Source organism: Sorex fumeus, unplaced genomic scaffold (genome assembly GCF_029834395.1).
Source record: "Sorex fumeus unplaced genomic scaffold, SorFum_2.1 ptg000239l, whole genome shotgun sequence".
Lineage (NCBI taxonomy): Eukaryota > Metazoa > Chordata > Mammalia > Eulipotyphla > Soricidae > Sorex > Sorex fumeus.
The window spans coordinates 567,113-588,310 of NW_026606296.1; the positions used below are offsets into that span (position 1 = coordinate 567,113).

A 21,198-nucleotide genomic window follows, 5' to 3' on the forward strand; every position below is an offset into this window, starting at 1 on the left:
TAAAACAATTTGGGGGCAGTGGAGTCACACCCAGAAGTACTTGGGCTCCTCTTGGCTCTGTACTGAGGAGTCACTCTTGAATGCTCCAGTGAACGTACACTGTGACGGGGACCAAGCCTGTGAGTTTACCCTACATTGCTGCTAAACCCTGGGAGACATCTGGGGCCTCCTGGGGCCTTATTGCCTCAGAAGATGCCTGTCTGCTGCCCCATACAGGACTGACCCCTCTGTGGGTGCTGCGCCTGGGCAGAGGCCCGGGGCACCTTGGCTATGTTCCCAAGGAAGGCTATGTTGGCTGCTGGGCCTGCAAGAGGACAGGACACACCCTGGCAGTGGTGCTGGGCTGGGCGTGTGTCTGGCAGCACATGGCCTTTGCGCCCCTCAGTATGCATGTGCAACCACTGGACTGGTTCCTCTCTTGGGGTTGGGGAGACTACCCATATGATGCTCAGGAGATCTGGGGGCGCCATGAGCAATTCTTTATATTTCTAAAATATTTGGTACCATGATTTCTAATGCTATTGCGATAGGGTTCCATGGACAAAGTGTCCCTCTAGCACACCAGCACCAGAGTGCCCACTGCCCTCTGCTATAGTGATAGGGGCCCATAGACACAGAGTCCTACACAGCAGCACCAGAGCACCCACTACCCACTGCTCACTGTCCACTGCTACAGTGATAGGGGACCATGGACACAGTGTCCTACACACCGGACCAGAGCACATGTCTGTCTGTCTGTCTGCCTGTCTCCCCCCACCCCCTCTCATTTCCTTTTTAGGCAGGATGGTTTGCAATACTGTTACTGAAAGGGTATCATGCGTATCCCTTTACCTCCTTTCAGCACTGCCCACTGCTACAGTGGTAGCGGTCCATGGACACAGTGTCCCTCCACCACACCAGCACCAGAGGGTCCATTGCCCACCCCAGCCATGGCTCCAGTCCCCTCTCCCCAGCCAGTTCCTCTCCCCCAGATTCTCTTTCCTTGCCACTCAGGATACTCCACTCTGTAAGCGTCTTTCAGCTGAAGGAGGCAGGAGATTTAGGTGAGAGAACAGATGGGGTGACAGAGGAAGACTCAGATTTGTTCCCTGAGTATGCCAGAAGGGGTACTTGGCCAGGAATGGGTCCAGCATCTGGAAGCTGGAATAGCCAAGGCGACCATGTGCCATACACCATCCAAAGGAACCAGAGGCTGCACCTCGATTTCAGACTTTCACTTCCAGGGGCATCATAATGCATTTCCAGGGGCTGGAGCGATAGTATAGCGGGTAGGGCATTTGCCTGGCATGTGGCCAATCCGGGTTTGATTCCCACATCCCATATGGTCCCCTGAACACTGCCAGGAGTGATTCCTGAGTGCATGAGCCAGGAGTAACCCCTGTTCATCGCTGGGTGTGACCCAAAAATCATAACACAGTTCCACTATGTTAGTCACCTACTTTGAGGTGAGCTGTCACAGCTTCCCTGGTGCCTGAGAGCTGGGCTAATCTTGGAGAGTGGGAATGTGCCAATCATCCTTTTCCCTAAAAATCCCAGCAGGAGTCCTTGTAGCCTCCAACTCACTACCAGTCTCCGGCTCTCAAAGGACAGAGGAGGCTTTTGGCATTTCAGTTACCCCCACCTCACTCTGCCACTCTCTAGCACTCCCAAAGAACAAGATTTCTCAGCCCAGCTGAGCCTCAGCACTGCCTCAGCCCCCTACCCACCAGCAAGAAAAGCCTCCTCCTGTTTCCCTATGCCTCCTAAATTATCTTACTTTGTTCATCTCTCTCCCATAAATAAACACCCAGCCCTGTTATTAAACACAAAAAATGTCAAATTCCCCCACCAATGCATGCAACACACAGAGCAGAAGCAATCACCAGCACAACTCCCCTTTCAAGATCCATTCATTCTCCATGAGTCAGTTTTCTCCCGTCCTTCCAGATCAGCAGTCACCCTTCCGTTGGCCTCTCTCTCCTCGTGTACATTCACTCAAACACCCTCCTATCCCTTGGTTATCCATTCACCTTTGTCCATCTATCCATCCATTCTCCCATCATTCTCATAGAAATTCCCGATCAGCCAATATATCTTCCCTTTCCACCATCCAATGACAGACCCACCATCTTCCCTGTTACCCTTCCACCTGGCTTCCAGCACTCATCTGCCATCGCATTAATACCTTTAGACAACAAAAATACAGGAGAATATATTTAGTTCAGAGATAAAAAGGTAAGTAAAATAAAAAGAATTATTTTAGAGCTAAACCTAGAAAATAATGTGAAGAAAATTCAGTAGGGAGATGAAATTATAGGGAGAATTTATTTTTCTGACACCAAAATTCAAGCCCCTCAGGAAAGGAGGAAAATGATACTCAAAGGAATAATGCACTATTTCATGAATAAACAACAACTCAGGAACTTCGTAAACTCAAAACCAATCTTAAAAGAAGGACTAAAGGGGCTACTGTAAGACAAGACAAATCCCTACAAGCACAAAAGACCTCTACAGAAAGATGGCACAAAACCCCATACAATAATCTTTCTCAATGTCAACTAAGAGACACAGAGTGGCAAAATGAATTAAGAAACTGAACCAAACATTCTGCTACCTACAGGAAACGTATCTGAAGAGCCAGAGCAAACACAGACTCAAAGTCAAAAGATAGAAAACAATCCTTCAAGCAAACAACTCCCTCAAAGAATCCAGGGTGGCCATACTAATATCCAACAACAAAGATTTTAGGCTGAAAAAGATTTTAGGGGACAACAAAGGCCATTTTTTTAATAATCAAGGAATATGTACAGCAGGAAGGAAATCATGCTCCTAAACATATACGCATCCAATGAGGGACCACCAAAACACTTAAAACAACTTCTTGGGAACTTTAAGGAGGATATTGGTAGCAAAACAATAGTAGCTAGAGAATTCAACACCATCTTATCACCTCTGGATAGATCAACAAGATTAACACTCAGAAGGAAGACATGGAAGAATGCCTTTGGAGGAAGAATGGCTTTGAAGAAAGGCTTTGAAGGAAGAAATGGAAGAGAGAGGGCTAATAGATGTATACAGGCCTTTCCATCCCCCAAAATGTAAATACACATTCTTTTCGGCAAATGTGCACATGGAACATTTTCCAAGATAGACTATGTGCTGGGTCCCAAAACACACCTCAATAGAATCAGGAAGATAGAAATTGTATCCACTAACTTTTCAGACCATGATGCATTGAAGTCTTCCAGCAAACCCTCATAAAGTTGTGTGGACACTAAATCATATAGAGCATGGGGCAGGCAGAACTGTCTGGAGATATTGCCTGGACATAAGGATCTTGGATCAGAGAGATTGTTGGGTCAAAGTGCTGAGCATATGTTCTGCATGCAGGAGTAAAGGTCACTATCCAACACTGCAGGTCCCCTTTAAGCTAAAGGAGTGAAACCCTCACCCCCAGAGTCAGAAATTTCCCTGAAATTTCTGAGAAATGGCCAAAACACACAGAGAAACACATACAGAGAAATGTTGTCTATAAAATCATAAAACACACAGAAGAAAAGTTAGGGGGTATATTCTGGGATTTCAACATTAGGAATACATTCAGACACATCTCCAGTGGGGAGGGAAAAGCAATCAAGAATACACGAATGGTGTGAGTTTCCAAATAAAGGAGTGGGCACACATGTGGGACTCAAGTGTTTGGTGGCCGAGAGCCACCTTTCAGGCTAGATGACAGCAAGAGATGTACAAAGGATTGCGGGAACAGGGGAACTGGGCCCCAGACTTGTCAGTAGCCAGTTTATTTCTCTCTCCTCCCCAGTGTAGTCTGATCTCTTTCCTTACTGCAAAACCATCGTTGTACTTTTGCTCGTAGTCCCAGTCATCATAGTTCTGTCATCCTAGTCTCTTCATAGATCTAAAAGTCCTCTACTTCCAGTCATCGTCCTTGGATTCCTTTTCATCCTCCTAGACCCTTCTTTCCCCTTACAGTATAGTAATATAGAAATCATGAAGGATGGGGGTACACATGGGAGGGGTTGAACAATATCAGAACATCAAACAGAGATAAAGCTAGTCATTCAGGGGATGTTCTAGGAGATTAACTCGAGGACAAAATCTCATCTGAGGGTTCAGCACTTCAGATAACTAGGAGCACTCCAGATTACTAGGAGAGCTGTACAAGGGCGGGATTGCATTTAGGGTATATTGCTTTCTCCTTTCCTCAGCTAGTAAGTAATCCATTTGAACAACCATAGTAACTTCTTATAAAATTTCTAGTCATTTTTGTATGAACACAGTAAGAACTATATTAAGCTTAAAGGTTGGATCTTCCTGGGACATCTTGCTATATATTCCAAACCACAGTTCTCAGGCCAGGCTAGTTGATCCTAACCTCAGCAGGGTCCTTATTCAGTAACTTCTTCTTGGTTCATGACAGAGTCTTTTACCTGATGATGCTCTTAACTTATTATACTTCATACACTTAGCCTGTCTCTTTCCAATGCCAGGGTAGTTTTCAGCTTACCCTGGGCCCATCCAGTCCCTTCGTCAGGATCCTGCTTTTGGAGAGCTAGGAACCAAGTGAAACTGAGGCTTAAGTCAAGTAAATATGGATGACCAGGAGTAAATATTATTTTGGAGCCAATTAACTTCCATGTTACGAAGCATAGCAATCAACTGTCTTTCTGTGTCTATACAAAATGGACATTGCTAAATAATCCTTGCAAATGGCATGAAGGAAAGAGAAAAGTAATATAGGATTATTGGTGCTTGATGGAATTGGGTATGCCTCAGGGGCACTGTTGTGGGAGCAGCTCAAAAAACCTAAGCTCTCTGCGGGAAGAGCAAGGACACCCAATGTTATCCAATAGAATGGGACAACATAAAACTAAACGCATTTATAAAGAAAAGGAAACTACAATGGAAACAAATAAACAAACAAACAAATAAAAGCAACTGAGCAATAGGCAAAAGCTCTTTGATCATCATGCCTAACGAAGGATTAATACCCAGAATATATTAACTCATATAACCAAAAAACAGAAAAAAATACAGTAAAAATTATTCAAAAGACATAAACAGACACTTCCTCAAAGATGGCGCACAGACACATTTAAAAATTCAAAATTACTTATAGCTACGGAAATGGCTCATAGTTGGGAAAGTGGTTCAAGAAGAAATGATTGTTGGCAAGGATGTGGAGAAAAGGGCTCTGGTACTGGGAATGAAATTAGTGTAGTTGCTAGGGATAATGATATGCAGTCCTTAAAAAATTAATACAGAAACTCCATATGATTCTAAACTACCACTACTAATTAGTTATCCAAAGACAATTAACAGATTTTGCTCAAATGTAAAAGTGATTTCCTAAGGCAAGCAATAACGAAGAAATGACAACTCTACCTTGCAGACCCAGTGAAAACAAAGAAGTTTCTAGAGAGAAAGGAGAAGGGGAGAGGAAGTAATGGGCAGAAGGATGTTTGTGATGGCGGGCTGGCATGGGAGCACTGGAGGTGAGGCCACCTGGTCACAGCTAAGCCCATAAAAGTCAGAAGCTGATTGTCTGAAATTCTATAGGCTGACTAATGATAAGTCTGTGGCATGCTCCTGGACCTCAAGACAAACGCAGCATAAGCTTGTATAACTGAGTGAGAGTATGAGTGTGTCTGCGAGCATGTGTGTGTGTTTGTGTGTGTGTGTGTGTTTGTGTGTGTGTGCGTGCATGTGCATGTATAGTTGGGGGCTGGTTACGAGGAAGGAAGTGTTCCTGCCACTGATTCAGGCAAGAATCTGGAATGCTTTTGTACCCCATTTCCGGATGATATGATCTGTCTGAAATGCCTGTAGCACTTTTGAAGAGAAGCAGTGTACCAAATAATGACTTTAGAAATAAAGGCAATTGGGGAGCTGGAGCAATAGCACAGCAGGTAAAGTGTTTGTCTTGCATGCAGCCGACCCACGTTTGATTCACAGCATCCCATATGGTCCCCTGAGCATCCCCAGAAATAATTCCTGAGTGCTGAGCCAGTAGCAACCCCCTGAGCATTGCTGGGTGAGACCGAGAAAGAAAAAGACAGACAGACAGAAAAAAAGAAAGATAAATATAAAGATATCACGGTCCACGGTGCTCCGGTTGTTCATCGATTTTCTCGAGCGGGCCCAGTAACGCCTTCATTGTGAAACTTGTTACTGTGTTTGGCATATCGAATACATCACAGGAAGCTTGCCAGGCTTTGCCATGTGGGCAAGATACTTTCGGTAGCTTGTCCGGCTCTCTGAGAGGGGCAGAGGAATCGAACTCGGGTCGGCCATATTGGCTGTGTGCAAGGCAAACGCCCTACCCGCTGTGCTATTGCTTCAGCCCATAAAGATATAAAGATATAAAAATATAAAGTTAAAGATATAATTCAAAATAATGGTGGCGGGAAGGTACATGGTGGTGGGATTGGTGTTGAAATATTTAATGTAATAAATTATTGTGAACAACTTTATAAATATAAAAAATTGAAAAGATAAATCAATATTTCCTTTTCCCTAATCATTATGCATCAATATTTCACTAATGTATAAACACACTTCTCTGAACAAGTTCAAGTTTATGCAAATTTTTATACTTCTCCTCATTTTACTGAAAACCTCCACAAAGTTTTGCCCTGTATTCACCCTATTACTCCATTCACCTGACAAATCCAAGATGCAGATAGGAGACACAGGTAAGGAGAAGAACAAAACTTAGGTGATGGGACTGAGATGATTTTAGGTCATCATCGTTCTTCCCCGAGGTTCTCCAAGAGCTTTTTTCTTACTTTTACATGTTCCTTCTATGGCCATGGAAAAATTAAGGTATTTCACAGTAGAAAGAGGAATACTCAGACAAATTGAGTTGATAAAGTCATGTCTGATCTACATCAAATTGAAATACTAGAACCAAGGGGATAGAAGAGAACAGATGTGTGAAATACATGCTTCTCCCAAAATCGTTGCTAGTTATATCTCTGGCATGACATGTTCCTTGAGCATCAAGATAAAGCCCTACAGGCCCTTGAGCACAACCAGATGTGGCCTAGAGGTTTCGCCCAGTTTTCACTGAGGTGGCCTGGTTAACTCTGTCACTGCAGAACCTAACAACACTGTATCCTCAAACTGAGAAGGTGGGCCGTACATCACTGAGAGGAGTTCTCAGGTCACCTAAACAGCATTTTTGAGAAACCCTACATCAATTCACTTATTAGTTAAGATTTTACACCCAAGACAGAGAAACTTTGATTTCCAGATTCCTGACTCCCAAAAGCAAAGGACCCAGAATTTCAGTGTCTTCGACCTGAGTAACTTGAACCTTTCAGAAGGACACATTTTTCACAAGAGGAACGAGAAGAGTCCAATTCTCAGGAAATAAGGCACAGAGGCACAAGGTGCATAGGCCTCCACATTAACTAGAGATTTTGATGAGCTAGAATCCTAGTCCCTGTCTCCCATCCACACCCACACCATAACCACTCACTGACCTCAGAGAGCTTTCCATAGGCATTTATCAAACAAGATGTGCCAAGAAGCAGCTCCATGCCAGGGGTTGGAAGGCATACAGGGATGATATAGGAGCTGAAGTTCACAGGTTGGTGCAGTTGTAACACCGGTGCAAAATGGTGGAGCTTCTAAAAGTCTGGATGGATGATAATGCAGTTCACAGCCACCCTCCTGGCCTACTGGGTGTCCTGGTAGAGCTGGGTACTTCCCCAACACACCCAGTAATCCTCAGGGGCCTGAGACTTCCTGCAGGAGGGAAGGTGACAGTCATCATCTTCTGCAGATGGCAGCTTGTGCCTCTCCACCATCATCTGACCTCCAGCACTGCCTTGTCTGCACCACCGCACAGAACCCTCCCTTTCTGTCAGAACTTCTCTCTCGCAATCAGGGCGGTTTAATCACAACTCAGCACACACCCACTATTGGAAAGGATCACGGAGGGCTTCAGGTCCCATGGGCCTGGACAATCCTGACCTACCTTGGACACATGCAGAGCACCCTGGCTCCATCTTGCCTCTTGACCCTCCTTATGACCAAACTGCTCTTGAACCACTCCTTTTTCTCACTCCTTGGTACTCACCTGTTGTGAAACTGCACAAAATCATTGGTCAAAGGAGACCATGCGTGCAGGATGTCCTGTGTTCTGACCATGAGGGACGAAACATTCCACCTTTCCACTCACTCACCTGGAAATTCCTCCCCACACAGCCGGTAACCAAACTCTCGCATCCACAAATTGATTCATGCACACTGGAGCCTGCCCATCTGAGTTCTCCACTCCAATGGTGTCAGCCCTTCTGACCCACAGGGGGAACTTCTGCTCTGACTAAATGGAGACACAGTGAGGTGGGTCAAGCCAACCTAATGCACAGTGGGACTCCAGTGGGACACAGCAAAAAGCAGATGCTTGTGGTCCTCTGTATGTACCAAAGATCCAACTCCTGGTTACTGCCACTCCCAAACCACTGGGAACACCCAACCGAACCCAGTACAGAGATCAGCTCTGTTCTTCTTCAAGGTCAGGTACTCCATATCTAGTGTCCATGCAGCTGACCAATAGACATGTGAGCAGAGACCCCAGGCCAGAGACCTACAGAACAACAGCATCTGCCACTGCATCCCAGGTTCCAGCCTCCCTCTGACAACCAGGATTTCAGGGACATTGAGAGAAGCCGTGGTGTGAGGTGACACAGAGCCAGCTGACATTGCTCCTGGGAGGCAGAATGAACACTGCCATCTCAGGGGGCAGACCTGTGTCAGGGAAAGGCACAGGGATGAGGATAGAAGATGAGCATAATCAGGTGAGGAGAGAGGACAATACAGGAGAGGACAGGTCACAGGCAAAAAAACTTGGACTAGAAGGACACAGATTGTCCCAGCACACAGTCTTGAGGATGCAGGGGCTCTAAACTTTTAACCCTCTCCCCCTGCAAGCCCGGCTGCTAGGACCTGAGAAACAACTCACTTTGTAAAGCAGTGGGTGGTAGAGAACACCCAGTGGGAATGAATGAGCACAGCTCGACAGGGATGAATGCTCTGGTACTGCAGGCTGCCCTGCCATGGCCACTGGCCTTCCAAGGCCTCGTGGCCACCAGAGATCATCCATACCCCCTGGGCTTCCTGCATACTGTGATGACCAGCCCGATGCCATGTGGTAAACAGGACGTCCCCGTTTCCTCTCTGGTAGAGCCTTGACCACTTCTCAGTGGGAAAGCAGAAGCAGCGGTCAACCAGTTCCAGAGTGACAGGGTAGCTTGTTGTCTGATATTCCTGTCTGAAGCCTGGGCAGCAGGAACATGGACAGCAGAGCACACAGTGAGCAAGCCCCGTGGAATGCGAGGAAGGGATGTGGTGGCCACAGATGGTCACAGCTGCATCCCGGAGACCCCATGCCCGCAGCACCCCCCCACCCCCACCCCTGGCCCAGACACTAGCTTTGTGTGCGGGGCTGTACTAGTGTCCTGCCTCCACCTCCCCGCTGTCTCCGCAAGGGGCAGTGGGCCATGTGACCTGGACAGGGTGGGCCGGGTGCCCCAACCGTGTGGACGCTGTGGCCAGCTGCCCGCTCAAAGACTGGGGAACACAGAGAGGAAAAAAGAGGAGACTGATGGGCCAGTCTACCCCGGCTGTTCCCCGCCCACAGGCCATCTGCTCACCTGAGACCAGGGTGCCCCAAGCACCTGCTGAACCGAGGGCTGAGGGGCTGGAACTCCTGCAGGGGCTTCCAGTTTCCATGCCCATGGCCAGAGTGGCTTCAGCCCTGACTGCACCCCTCTGACCTCTGAACCCTAAAATATGACCTCTCTAATCCCATCTTCCCCATTGGACACAGGTCTCTCATGAGCCCTCCTTGACTTTGGACCTGCCCCTGTGCTATCCCTGTCCTGACCCCTCCCTGTCCCCACCCTAACCCCCTCTGACCCCAGCTCTCACACCCTACCTTAGCTGCACTCTGACCTGCTCAGGCCTTGGAGAGTTGGAGCAGGGTCCACAGAGGATCTGAGTGCTTCTACTCCCTCAAGAGAGGGACTAGGAACTCCACTTGGCTTTTGGAAGAGATTTGGGCTGGAGAGGTCTACATCAGAGTTTAGTAAGGGCCGATGGCGCAGCTGGAGCTGGGGGAGTGAATTCGTCCTTAGATGAGAATGTTGGAGCAGAACGGGAGACCCAAGGAGCCAGCAGAGAGGAGGGACTCAGGAAGGCAGGATTGTATGGCGCATGCTTAAACCCAGGAAGGGCAAGCCACACCACTAGATAAGGGATACGCTTCTTAGCTTGTTACAGAGATATAATTCATGTCATGAAATTCACCCATTAGAAGGGACAATTCCAAAATTTTCAGTATAATTTGGAATTTTTCAGTAATGACTTTCATTGGAAATAATCTGAAAGATCCTCAGGGAGTGAATCATCAGGGAAAATAGTAGAATCCATTGTACCAAATGCTAAAATCCAAGATAAGAAACATTGATTCTATAACTGCATGTCAAGTGGATTTTGCTTAGTCATTTAGTGAGTAGTCATTTCTATAACATTTCATTTTCATAGCATGTATAGTCCCGTTTGGATAATATCATTCTCAATAAGACGAAGTTGTAAAGTTGGAAAACTGTAGCGTGGTGACCACTTGCCATGAAAACCATCTTACTCCAAATATGAGTTTTAAATGTTGATGAAGTTCAGTTTATTCATTTTTAAGCTGATTAATTTTGTGTTTTCTATCATAGCTAAGAATTTTACGTTTGCACCTTTGTCAAAACCAATTTTGTATTTCTCTTTATGTGTCTGGGATTGGTGGAAATTTCTTATGAATTGCTAAGTCTGGAAATTAGATTCTTTCTCCTGCTTTTCTTGGCTTACTGTAGTAATTTTTTCCTCCCCTTTTGAAATCTACAATAATATATATGCTGATTTGGAGAGTTTTCCAATTTGTTCTTGATTTTCTGTCGCAAAGCTTCTTCCTTGTCGTGAGTGGTCAGTGATGTTTCAGTTCTTTACTTCATGTCCTCCCTGTGTCCATCTGAGCTCTCAGATCCCTGAGACCCATTATCACACTAGTGAACAAGACACAAGAAAATGAAATTCACATTTCCTTCTGCTGTGAAATGTCTCTTCTGTCAGACGAATCTACAGGTGAGATCAGAGGCAGCTGAAGACCCTGTCTTTCATCTTCTGTGCCGAAACCTATGTTAAAATGCAAAGAAGTGGGGCTGGAGCAATAGTACAGTGGCAAGGGCATTTGCATTACACCTGGCTGACCCGGGTTCTATTCCCAGCATCCCATATGGTTCCCTGAGCACCACTAGGAGTAATTCCTCAGTGTATAAACCAGGAGTAAACCCTGTGCATCGCTGGGTATGACCCCAAAAGAAAAGAAGTAAAAAAAGGAAAGAAAGGCCAGAGCTAGGTACTGGGGTAAAGGCACTCACTTGCATCTGACTAAATCCTGCTTTGATGCAGTAAACATTGATGGTCCTCTGAGCAATGCCAGGAATGACTTCTGAACCCAGAGTAGGCCCTGAGCACCTTTAGGTATGTTCCAAAAACAAAAAGGGACAAGAAAAAAAATTAAAAAAATAAAGAGAGAATATCTCAGAAATCTACAATCAAAGGCCCTTACTTTGTCATTTATGAGTTTCTAGAAAAAGAAGCATGCATGAGATAATAATTTCTTTCTGCCATCACATCCACCAGGCTCTGTAGGAAGGAGATTCAAATAATATGGGCTCTTATGTCATTTAAATTTTTGTTTATTTATGATCAGGTTTTTATCATTTCCTTCTGCTAATTTTTTGATCTATCCATCTCCATAGTGTTCACATGTGAGCTCAAATTGATTTTTTGAGACTTTCTTACTTATTCCTCTCTTTTTTGAAAGGTAGGCCTGTATTTCTTTGATCTTCCTTCATTCCCATCACTTTCTTTGCCTCATACCTTAGTGTTTTTTGCAGTGTCTCTTGTTAATATTCATATATCTTATTTATTTCCTCACTGTTTTAAAAGTTTTTCAGAAGAATCTTGTTCTGCGTCTGTATAGTGTGATTCTTACTGTTTGCTTTGGATTTATTTTTTTTCCTTCGTCACTTTGTAGTGGGAAAAGATGCTTAATTTCATTTAAATATTTTTGATACTTTTGTAGAGGTCTGTGATTGATTTGAACTGGACATCGTTCCACATGCACTGAGAAGAATGTGAGTGCTTCCTCACAGGTTCATTCTTTTGAAGCCTGCAAGCTTGTGATTTCTCAATCGCCTCTTCTTCCAATACAAGCAGGTGATGCTGTGCCGTTACTTCTGAGTTTCTTTGGGGTCCTTTTTGGAAGAGGGGAAAGGCAGGCCAGAGACAGCTTCCCTTAGCCACCCACAGCCCTGGGTAGGGAAGGCAAACCTGAGCACAGAGTTCGCAGTTCTTCCAATCTCAGCCCATGTCTATGGTGTTGGTGGACAGCATCTGGGTTTCCCTCTGACCTAAGACTCTGAATCCCCAGGGAAGAGGGAAGGGCAGTGGGGGAAAGAACACACCTGTCACAGCAAAGTGTCCAGAGCCAAGGGGCTGTGTACAATGTCCAGTCTTGCTAGTTGGCACAAACCTAGCCTTTCTCTGTGGAGTTTGCTAGGGGTGGGGGGTGAAGCTCTACCTCTCCAGTCAGGTCAGCTGACAGCTATGGCTCCACTCACGGGGCTCCATCAACTCCATGTGCCTCTCCCTCCTCCCCTTCAGAAAAACAGGTATGTGGTCCTCAGGCATCCTCAGATGATGAACCACTGACTATGGTGATAGAATGATGGACCCTTCTGGCACTACTTTAAGGGTGATGTTTGGCGGAAGCTGCTCATATCCCATGATGATGAAATCATATTTGTTCTTTGATCCTCTCAATGCTACAGTTATTCTTTCCTTTTTAAATGCAGAAAAAGTTTGTTAAGCATTAAGGAGTTGTTACTTACATAGTTATTCATAGCTGACTTTGAGGTATACAATGTTCCAATACAATCTCACCCCTTGTGTTGACCTCTCTTCACCAGTTTCCCAAAGCTTCCTCCCACCCCCCAGCCTGTCTCCTTGACAGGTATATTTTGTTATTACCATTATATTTAATGTAGGAGTACTGCTATTTATTCAGCCATTGATTAAGCTCATTGAATTGGCATGAACTCCACATTACTTTTTAAAATTTTTTTCATTGAATGTCCATGAGATGTACGAATACAAAACTCTTCATAGTTGGGTTTTAGTCATATCATGATCCAGCACATGACTATTCTCTACCAGTGTACATTTGCCACCACCAGTGTCCCCTGTTTCCTTCCCACCATCCCCCAACGCCCCATCCCTCATCCCTAGCCTCCCTCTATGGGAGGCACTTTTCTTCTTATTCTCTCTCTCCTTTTCCTTTTGTGCATAATGGTTTACAATACAGGTGCTAAGAGGGCATGGAGTTTGTTCAGAGAATTCAGTATTTTTATTGACTCGGTAAGGCTCGGTAAGGCTTTTTAACTGTGTGGCAGCTTTGCGGTGTGGATGTAACTGCTGAGGCTTCCACAAGTACAGGGGGGTGGAGGCAGGTAGCCCATCCAGACACTGAGAAAGTCTGGCTGTTGATGCACTCTCCCCGCAGATGCAGGTTGACTCATGGCAGCACCATACCCCCTGGACGAGCACATTTTTTTTTATTTGGCTGATGTAGTTTGAGTCTTATTCTTAGACTATTGTTAGCTGTATTATTCAGACATAATATACAGATAAAACTATCCCCTCTATACTACTGTGCATGCTCCCTACCCCAGTTACCCTCCATCGTTTTCTTCTCACTCCCTTCAGTTTTTCCTTCCCTTTATTCCTTACTTCTGTAGTCAGGGGTCAAGGGTCATATAGGTATCCCATTTGTTACCTTGCATTCCTTACCCTGTTCTTCTATATACCACAGACAAGTGACATTTGTCTGTGGCATTTGTCCTCCTTCTGACTCACTCAGTTCCATTCAGCTTGTGGCAAACTGTATGACGTCACCTTCCGTTATAGCTGCACTGTGTTTGCATATCATACTCTCATGAATTGTTTATCCGATGTTAGATACCTAAGTTGGTTCCATGTCTAGCTATAGTGTTGAGTATTGCAATGAATAATGGTGTGCATTTGTTCGTTTGAATGAATGTTTTTGTGTCTTGGGGGTAATATCAAAATGCAGCATTGCTGGATCATATGGCAGCTCTGTTCTTACTTTTCTGGGAAACCTCCAAACTGTTTTCCACAGGAGCTAAGCCAGACAACATTCCCAACAACAGCAGGTAAGGATTCCTTTTCCACCACATCCCAACAACACCACAGATTGTGCCCACTTTTTTTTCCCTGACAGATGTCATTCTCCTTTGTGTGATATGATACTTTATTATCATCTTGATTTGGATTTCACTGAGAGTAAGTGATAGCACTGTAAAACTGTCCTCCCGTTGTTCATCAATTTGCTTGAGTGGGCAACAGTAATGTGTACATTGTGAGACTTGTTAGTACTGTTTTTGGCATATCGAATATGCCACGGTAGAGTGCCAGGCTCTGCCAAGATGGCGGGATACTCTCAATAGCTTGCTGGGCTCTCTGAGAGGGACAGAGGAATCAAACCCAAGTGAGCCACGTACAAGGCAAACACCCTACCTCTTGTGCTATTGCTCCAGCCCAGTGAAGACCAGCAACACGTGATAATGAACCCTTTTTCATGTCTTATTTCATGGCCATCAGTCGACTTTAAAGATGCATCTATTTCTTTCCTCTCACTATTTTTAAATAGGGTTTGTGAATTGGGGGAGGGGGGTGAGTCCTCTTGAGTACTTTCTAGATCTTGGATATTCATATTTACCTGATGTGTTGCACATGAACATTATCTCCAGTTCAGTCTGGTGTCCTTTCATTGTAGACCATTGTTGTTATCTAGGCAGAAGCTTTTTAATTTTATGAAGTCCCGTTTGTGTTTTTTTGTTTGAGCTGTCCCTGTCAATGGGTCTGATCGCTGGAAACACCTTTGAGGCCCATAGCACTGCTTCCTTCTCCAGGGTGTAGGGGTCAAACCAAGCCCGATTTGCCACCCATAGAGCTCTGGAGCCAGCATGCAGCAGCCTGGCAGGCAGCCACCGGGTGGCATGTATCCAGGCCCTGTGTCTCCTGGGCAGCATTGAGTCACAGGTCCCTCAGCAGAGCCCAGCCTTGCAACTCGCAGGGAGGCCAAGAGTGCATGTCCTGCCAGAGGGCACACATTACCTCCTCTTGGGACCACACCAAGTCCCCTCTGTAGAAGGCTGGATTAACACTGGCCTCCATCTGGCTGGCCATAACTAGAGTCATACACATACCAAGTTTCTACTAGAACCTGGGTTTGATCCAGCCCCATCAAGTAAGGGTTCGCAAGGACTTCTCCTCTGGCCCAGAGTTGAGGACCATCTACTCATGTAAGTCCCTAGCCCCTGCACAGCTTGAACCTGCCTACACAGGTTTGCAGAAACTCTTCTCACCTAGCTCTGGTGCGGGTTTTGTTTTCCCTTCCATGATCCAGTGCCTGAGCCCTTACCTAGCCCACACCTGGATGTGCAGTTTGGACTCTCACCAGAGCTGTTCCAACTGTGGGGTGTGGAACATGGCCCTTAGGCCACTGCAGAGGCTGCTGCCTTTTCCGGAGCCTATCCCAGGTGGCCTGTTTTGGAGACAACACATACAGAGAGCACAGGACCTGGGCAAAGAGGGCACCAAAGCCTGCTGAAGCACCATCAATGCAAGGAACACCTGCAAGTGTTTTCCAGGCACGGTCACAGGTGTACCTGCATGTGCTCTGGGATGGCTTTAGTCTGACACAACCCAATCCCAAGAACTTGACACAAACAGCGAGACTCTTCTGGGGCTCCAGGATCCTCAAGGCCTGATCATGAGACCATTGTTTTCCACCTATCCCATGAAAATGCACCCCTCAATCTTTATCCTGGTCACATAAAACATGGTCCCCTCTCCAGGGATTTTGAGATGTGCATTTTCTTGGGAGCAGACTGTGTTAATACCTCCCAAGCCCCAGATAGACCCGTTTCCACCCTCACTCCCCGCCCTCTTCAAAGGAATGAAGAGCTGGTCTCAGCAAGCTGCTATCCCTGCTCTAACAGGTAAAAGCCAGGTCCCCAGGGCTTTCCAGATGCTTGATCCAACTTTTCAGGTCCTTTATCAGCACCACCACCTCAGAGTCTCCTCCATCCAACCCAGCTCCACAACCCGGCTGCCCCTCTAGGGTCTGCTCCATGGAGGAGGAAGAGCCCAGGGACCCCTCAGCTCCCTGACTGTGACTGCAGGGCTTCCTCAGTGCTCCCCAGTGGAGAGCAGAGCTTTCTCCAGACACGTCAGTGTTGTTTAAACTCCCAGCGGTTGCTGGGGTTGGGCTAGGTGGCAAGGAGCTCGCCAACAGGAACAACCTGGAGGTTATGGGCTAGTCTATGGGAATGAGCACAGGCCCCGCTGCTGTATCTGGGTCCCCTGCAGGGCAGCTGATCTGCTCTGAAGTCTGGATGCTGGACTTTGTGTGCCCATAAAGGAGCATGCAGGAGCAGTAGAAAGGTCTGACTGCCTTGTTTCATTTGTGCCATAGAGTCTGGATATACCTCATTTCTACCACACTGATCACAGTTTTAGAGAGCTTTAAAGAGTTTTAAAGTTTTAAGAGTTTTAAAGAGTTTTAAAGAACAAAACTGGTGTGGTTCCCAGGAACTGTTCTTGCTTCTAGGGACCAAATGCATGATCAGGCATGTTGAGCCATTTCACATCAGAAGCTACTGGTGCTGTGGAGGAGCCTCAAGGTTACCGAAATCATTCACAACAATAAATGAATCTCAGAACCAGGACGCTTGCTAAAGAGATGTCTCCTGATCTTGCAGCAGGCCGATTTCACCGGGGTGCCTCAGACAGGGGCAGGTGCTGTCCCTCTACCTGCCCCTTACGAATCCAGAGCGCAATGGAAAACCCAGGTATGTTAGACCAGTGACTGCTAACTCTAGTCCTCAAGGGATCAGATACAGCTGCTCCTTCCCATCTCCTCGCCTCAATGTCACGCTCATGAACTGCCTTCCTCCTTGTGCCATTTAAGCTCAGTAATGGCCATGATCCAGAGACTCCAAAATGAATCTCAGAATCGAGCAGCTAGCTGCAGAGATTTCTTCGGACACTAATTATTTAAAATTGTAGAATTCCAGGGCGTGCAGCCACTTTTTTGGCCATGTGATTTCTCATGCTATTCATAATAAGCTATACAAAATAAAGTATCTGTCTCTTAGGCAGGCTTGAGTGGTGGTGGTGGTAAGCTTAGAAATAATGGTGTTGAGATGTTTTAATGTTGGTGGGATTGAAATATTGAATGTAGTCCATTATTGTGAATAACTTTATGAAAATAAAATTTAAAAAATTATTTTGCGTAACAAAAAAAACCCATTCCTGACAGGAACTACCTGTGATTTTGAACTGTCTCCAAATAGGCAGAAAGTAACAGAGCACCAAAGGCAATATAGATCCTGAACTATCAGGGATAAAGAAAACTGCAGGTTCAGGACACCATGCTCAGTTCCAGAAGTCGAGATGGGACAGACAAGGAAAGTTTAAGGGCCTTGTTGTTTGTCTTAGTGCAAAGAAAACACCAAGAGAGGACACATGTTCTCTGGATAACACAAATCGTTGCATCCCTAATACAGTTATCAGAACCTTCGTGCTTGGTTTGCATTACACAGTGCATAAAACCTCTACTCCACAATCCCAAATTTGGTGTTCTTTGCCAGCAGTGAGAGGGTTTTTCCCAGGCTTGCGTTCTCAATAAAATTATTTGAGAACCTCACTTAAAATCTGTGTACCTGCTGTTAGCTAGTACAAGGGAGTAGAAAGAAGTTCACTGTTCATCAACCATTGAAGGAATTGCCAGATGTAGCCCTACTGCACATGGAATATGATTCTGTAGTTGACGTTTGAACTGTGGACATGTGCTGATGTAGGTGGACCAGGAAAAGCTGTTCTCAGTGAAAGAGGCCACAGAAAGCTAGATGGCCAGAGTGTGGGAATCTAGAGGAAGAAAGGAATATGTGGTTCAAGACTCAAAGATCAATGGGAAGAGAAAGGGTGATGGCTGAGTGGAGGAGGTTATGGACACCTTCTGAGGAAACAAGCTCTATTTTAAAGTGTGGTGAAATTGTTTTAAAAGGTATTTTGGAACTGAATAAGTAGTACAGCTGATGGGGCAGTTGATTTGAAAATGGGCAACCTGGATTTGATTCCTGGCACTCCATGTGGTCCCCTGAGCCCAGAAAGGATTACTTCCTGGGCAGAGCCAGAGTAAGCTCCAGCAACCATTTTGTGTGACACTAAAACAAATCAAATTGAATGTTGAGAATTGGGAAAATTGTATACACATTAAGGTGCTTGTGTTGCATGTGTACAGCCCTCGTTCTACTGATGTCTAGCACCACGTTGTCCCCTGAGCTATACCAGGAGTGAGTCCTAGAACAAGGAGCTCTGTAGAGCAGTCACTGTTGGGTGTGACCCACGGACTCAGGGAAGAAATAGAAACAGTCTGTCTCCCACATCTGTGAGAGCTCCTTTGTGTTGCTCTCTCCCATGCTGTGATTTTTCCCAGCGGGATGCCCTCAATCTTTGATGTGCTTTTTGATGAATTCCAAGGAAAAGGCAGCAAACTTGAGCCTCGCGTATGTCCACAGAATTGGGTGGGTCTGGTGAAACTGAGCACATCTCCCTAAGGGTGGGGAGGACTCCTCCCTGCTCCAGGGAGCACAATGTCTCACAGGACCCAACCCCTCTAACGCCCTTACCTGTTTTCATCTCAGGATTGTCCAAGGAGCATGAGAGACAGGAGATACCAAGAGTGTTTTCAATGAAATGAAATTTATTAACTATTTACACAATGACACAAAGGGGCTGCTCCAGCACAACCCCGCCACTGGGCCCGCCAAACAATACAGAGAAGTCCTAGCTGGATGAAGATCAGGTGGAAGACAAGGCTGCTAGGGGCAGCCAGGCTCGGGAGGGAGTCCCCCGGTGTCCTACTGGATGCTGTACCCATCTTGTACTGTAATCCTCTGGGCTACAGCAGGCTGGAACCTTCTCTTTGGGGGCAGGGAAGGGCCCACCAGCTCCACAGTCAAGGCTGAGTCCCCAGACACCCTGGGGTGCTCCCCAGGGAAGGGGGTCTTCTCAGTAGTGCCCAGTCCTGCTCTCCCACACAGAGGATGCTTCCTGGAAGGGGCAGTAGCAGGGGCAGCAGGATTGCAGGCCCTTCTTTGAGTGGGTTGGGTCTGAGAAGCCCCCCAGGCCCTCGGGCAGCGGGGGCCAGTGTCTGAGCCAGGGCTCATGGGGAAGCCCCAGGGCAGAAGGCTGTGTTGAGAGGCCTGGAGGAAGGCCAGGCAGGGCAGCTCCTCCTCCTCCTCACTGGAGCCCTCTGCTGCCCCATGTGGCCCCTGGCCAGGAGGGGCCTCTCCCAGCATGAGGGAGACACTGCTGTCCAGAGTAGGGGCAGCGAGGCCGGGACAGGGGGCCTGTTCTGCCTGAAGGGATGGGGATTCCAGGCTCCCCAAAGAGAGGACAGAGGCTCGAGGTGCCATCCCAGTGGCCTCAGCCTGCACAGGCCTTGAGGCGTGTCCAAAGTCAGTCTCAGGGGGACAGGATTCAGCGCTGGCCCCTGGATTATGGCCCCAGGTAGGGGTTGAGTTGCAGTGACCTCCTGCACTCTCAGATGGACTTGAGTCCTTTGGAGTCAGCTGGTGTTGGGGACAAGCCTTCTGGACCTCCTTGTCCAGCGCAGTCCGTAGACGTTTTTCCACAATCTGAAGGGAGGAAGGAGAGTGTGGGCATGTGGGGGTGCAGGGTGGGACAGAGAGTGACCGCGACTCCTCTCAGAGTAGAAAACCCAGATCTCTACTAAGGGCCACTAAGGGCCCTCACCCCCGCCAACTCTTCCCTCACCCCATATTCACGTCCTCATCCTCCCTGAGGACTCAAAGGGAGGCCTCTGGCCATGGCCTGGGCAGGGAGGGCACCAAGTGACTAGGCCCCAGTGCTGGGCGCCCCTCACTGACTCATGACCCACCTGCTGCTCTGAGTGCCCTGGGACCTGTCCCCTGTGTCCCCTGCAGGGACTCTTTTCCAGCAATCACATGCAAAATGCCTCCTGTTTGCCGTGGGCCGCTACCCATTGCCTTCCAGGAAACCCTCACATTATTCCCCTGGGTCCTGCATGGACCCCAGAGACCTATGTGCCTCACCTGTGTGGGGGTGAGTCCTTCCTCCTCCTCGAGCTCCTCAGCCAGGTCCAGGAGATCCAGCTGGGATTCTGGGGAGAGCAGGTGCGCCAGGAAGCTGGGGTGAATGACTGCCTCGACCTGGGAGGGGAAAGCGGGTGTGAGGGTTCTCATATGGACTAGGAAGGAATTAAGATGCAAACACACCCGTTCTCAGCACAGTGCAGAGTCTTGGACGGTTTCACATAGTCTCTGTCATGTACACACATGACACAAAGACACACACTCTTCCACCTCTAGGCACATGTACATGTATCCACACGTTTCTGCGCAGAGCCCACACAGTACACACAGATGGAGACACACAGAGATGTTCACACATCGACCAAACCCAGAAATTCACAAACTAGGGCCAATGTTTGTACACAGGGAGACACATGTGCACACATACACACAAACACAAGTAGAAATATGTCACTACCAAGCCCTGGACAGAAGCAACCCTGCGCCCTCCCCACCCTACAGCAGTCCCCAAAACCCACCTTGGTGACAAAGACCTCCTGGGAGCACAGATCGTACACATAGCTCAGGAGCCCCGTCTCAGGGCATGTCCCGGCCTCCTCCTGCTGCTCCTTCCTGCCCGCTGCCCTTCGGCCAAGGGGCGCCCCGCAGACTGTATCGGGGGCCGTTAGCTTCTCGTCCATGATATCCATGTTCTCCTGCACGGTCTCAGGGGGGATCTCCTTGGGGGCCTTGCTTTTGGGGGCCCGCTGTGGTTTGTGCGTCTTGGGGCAGGCTGCCTGAGCCTGGGGTCTGGATTTCTTAGGGACACAGGCTGAGGAGGAATAAGGGGAGAGGGACGTGAGGGGACCCCGTGTCCATTGCCCTTAGACACACAGCACTGAGCACAGAAATGGGGACTGATACCTGTGGGATG

At 47.2% G+C, this 21,198-nt stretch overlaps 1 protein-coding gene across 1 annotated transcript in view; it reads right to left on the reverse strand.

Annotated features, from left to right (window-relative positions):
- LOC130018140 (NUT family member 2G-like) overlaps positions 1-20,974 on the reverse strand; it is a 122,571-nt gene extending 101,597 nt beyond the window's left edge. The window contains exons 1-2 of the mRNA XM_056108947.1: positions 20,879-20,974; positions 19,800-19,847 (exon numbers count right to left, since the gene is read on the reverse strand). Of these exons, the coding sequence (XP_055964922.1) occupies positions 19,800-19,847; positions 20,879-20,974 (144 nt within the window). The remainder of the gene's footprint in view (positions 1-19,799; positions 19,848-20,878) is intronic.
- Between the last annotated feature and the right edge of the window lie 224 nt (positions 20,975-21,198).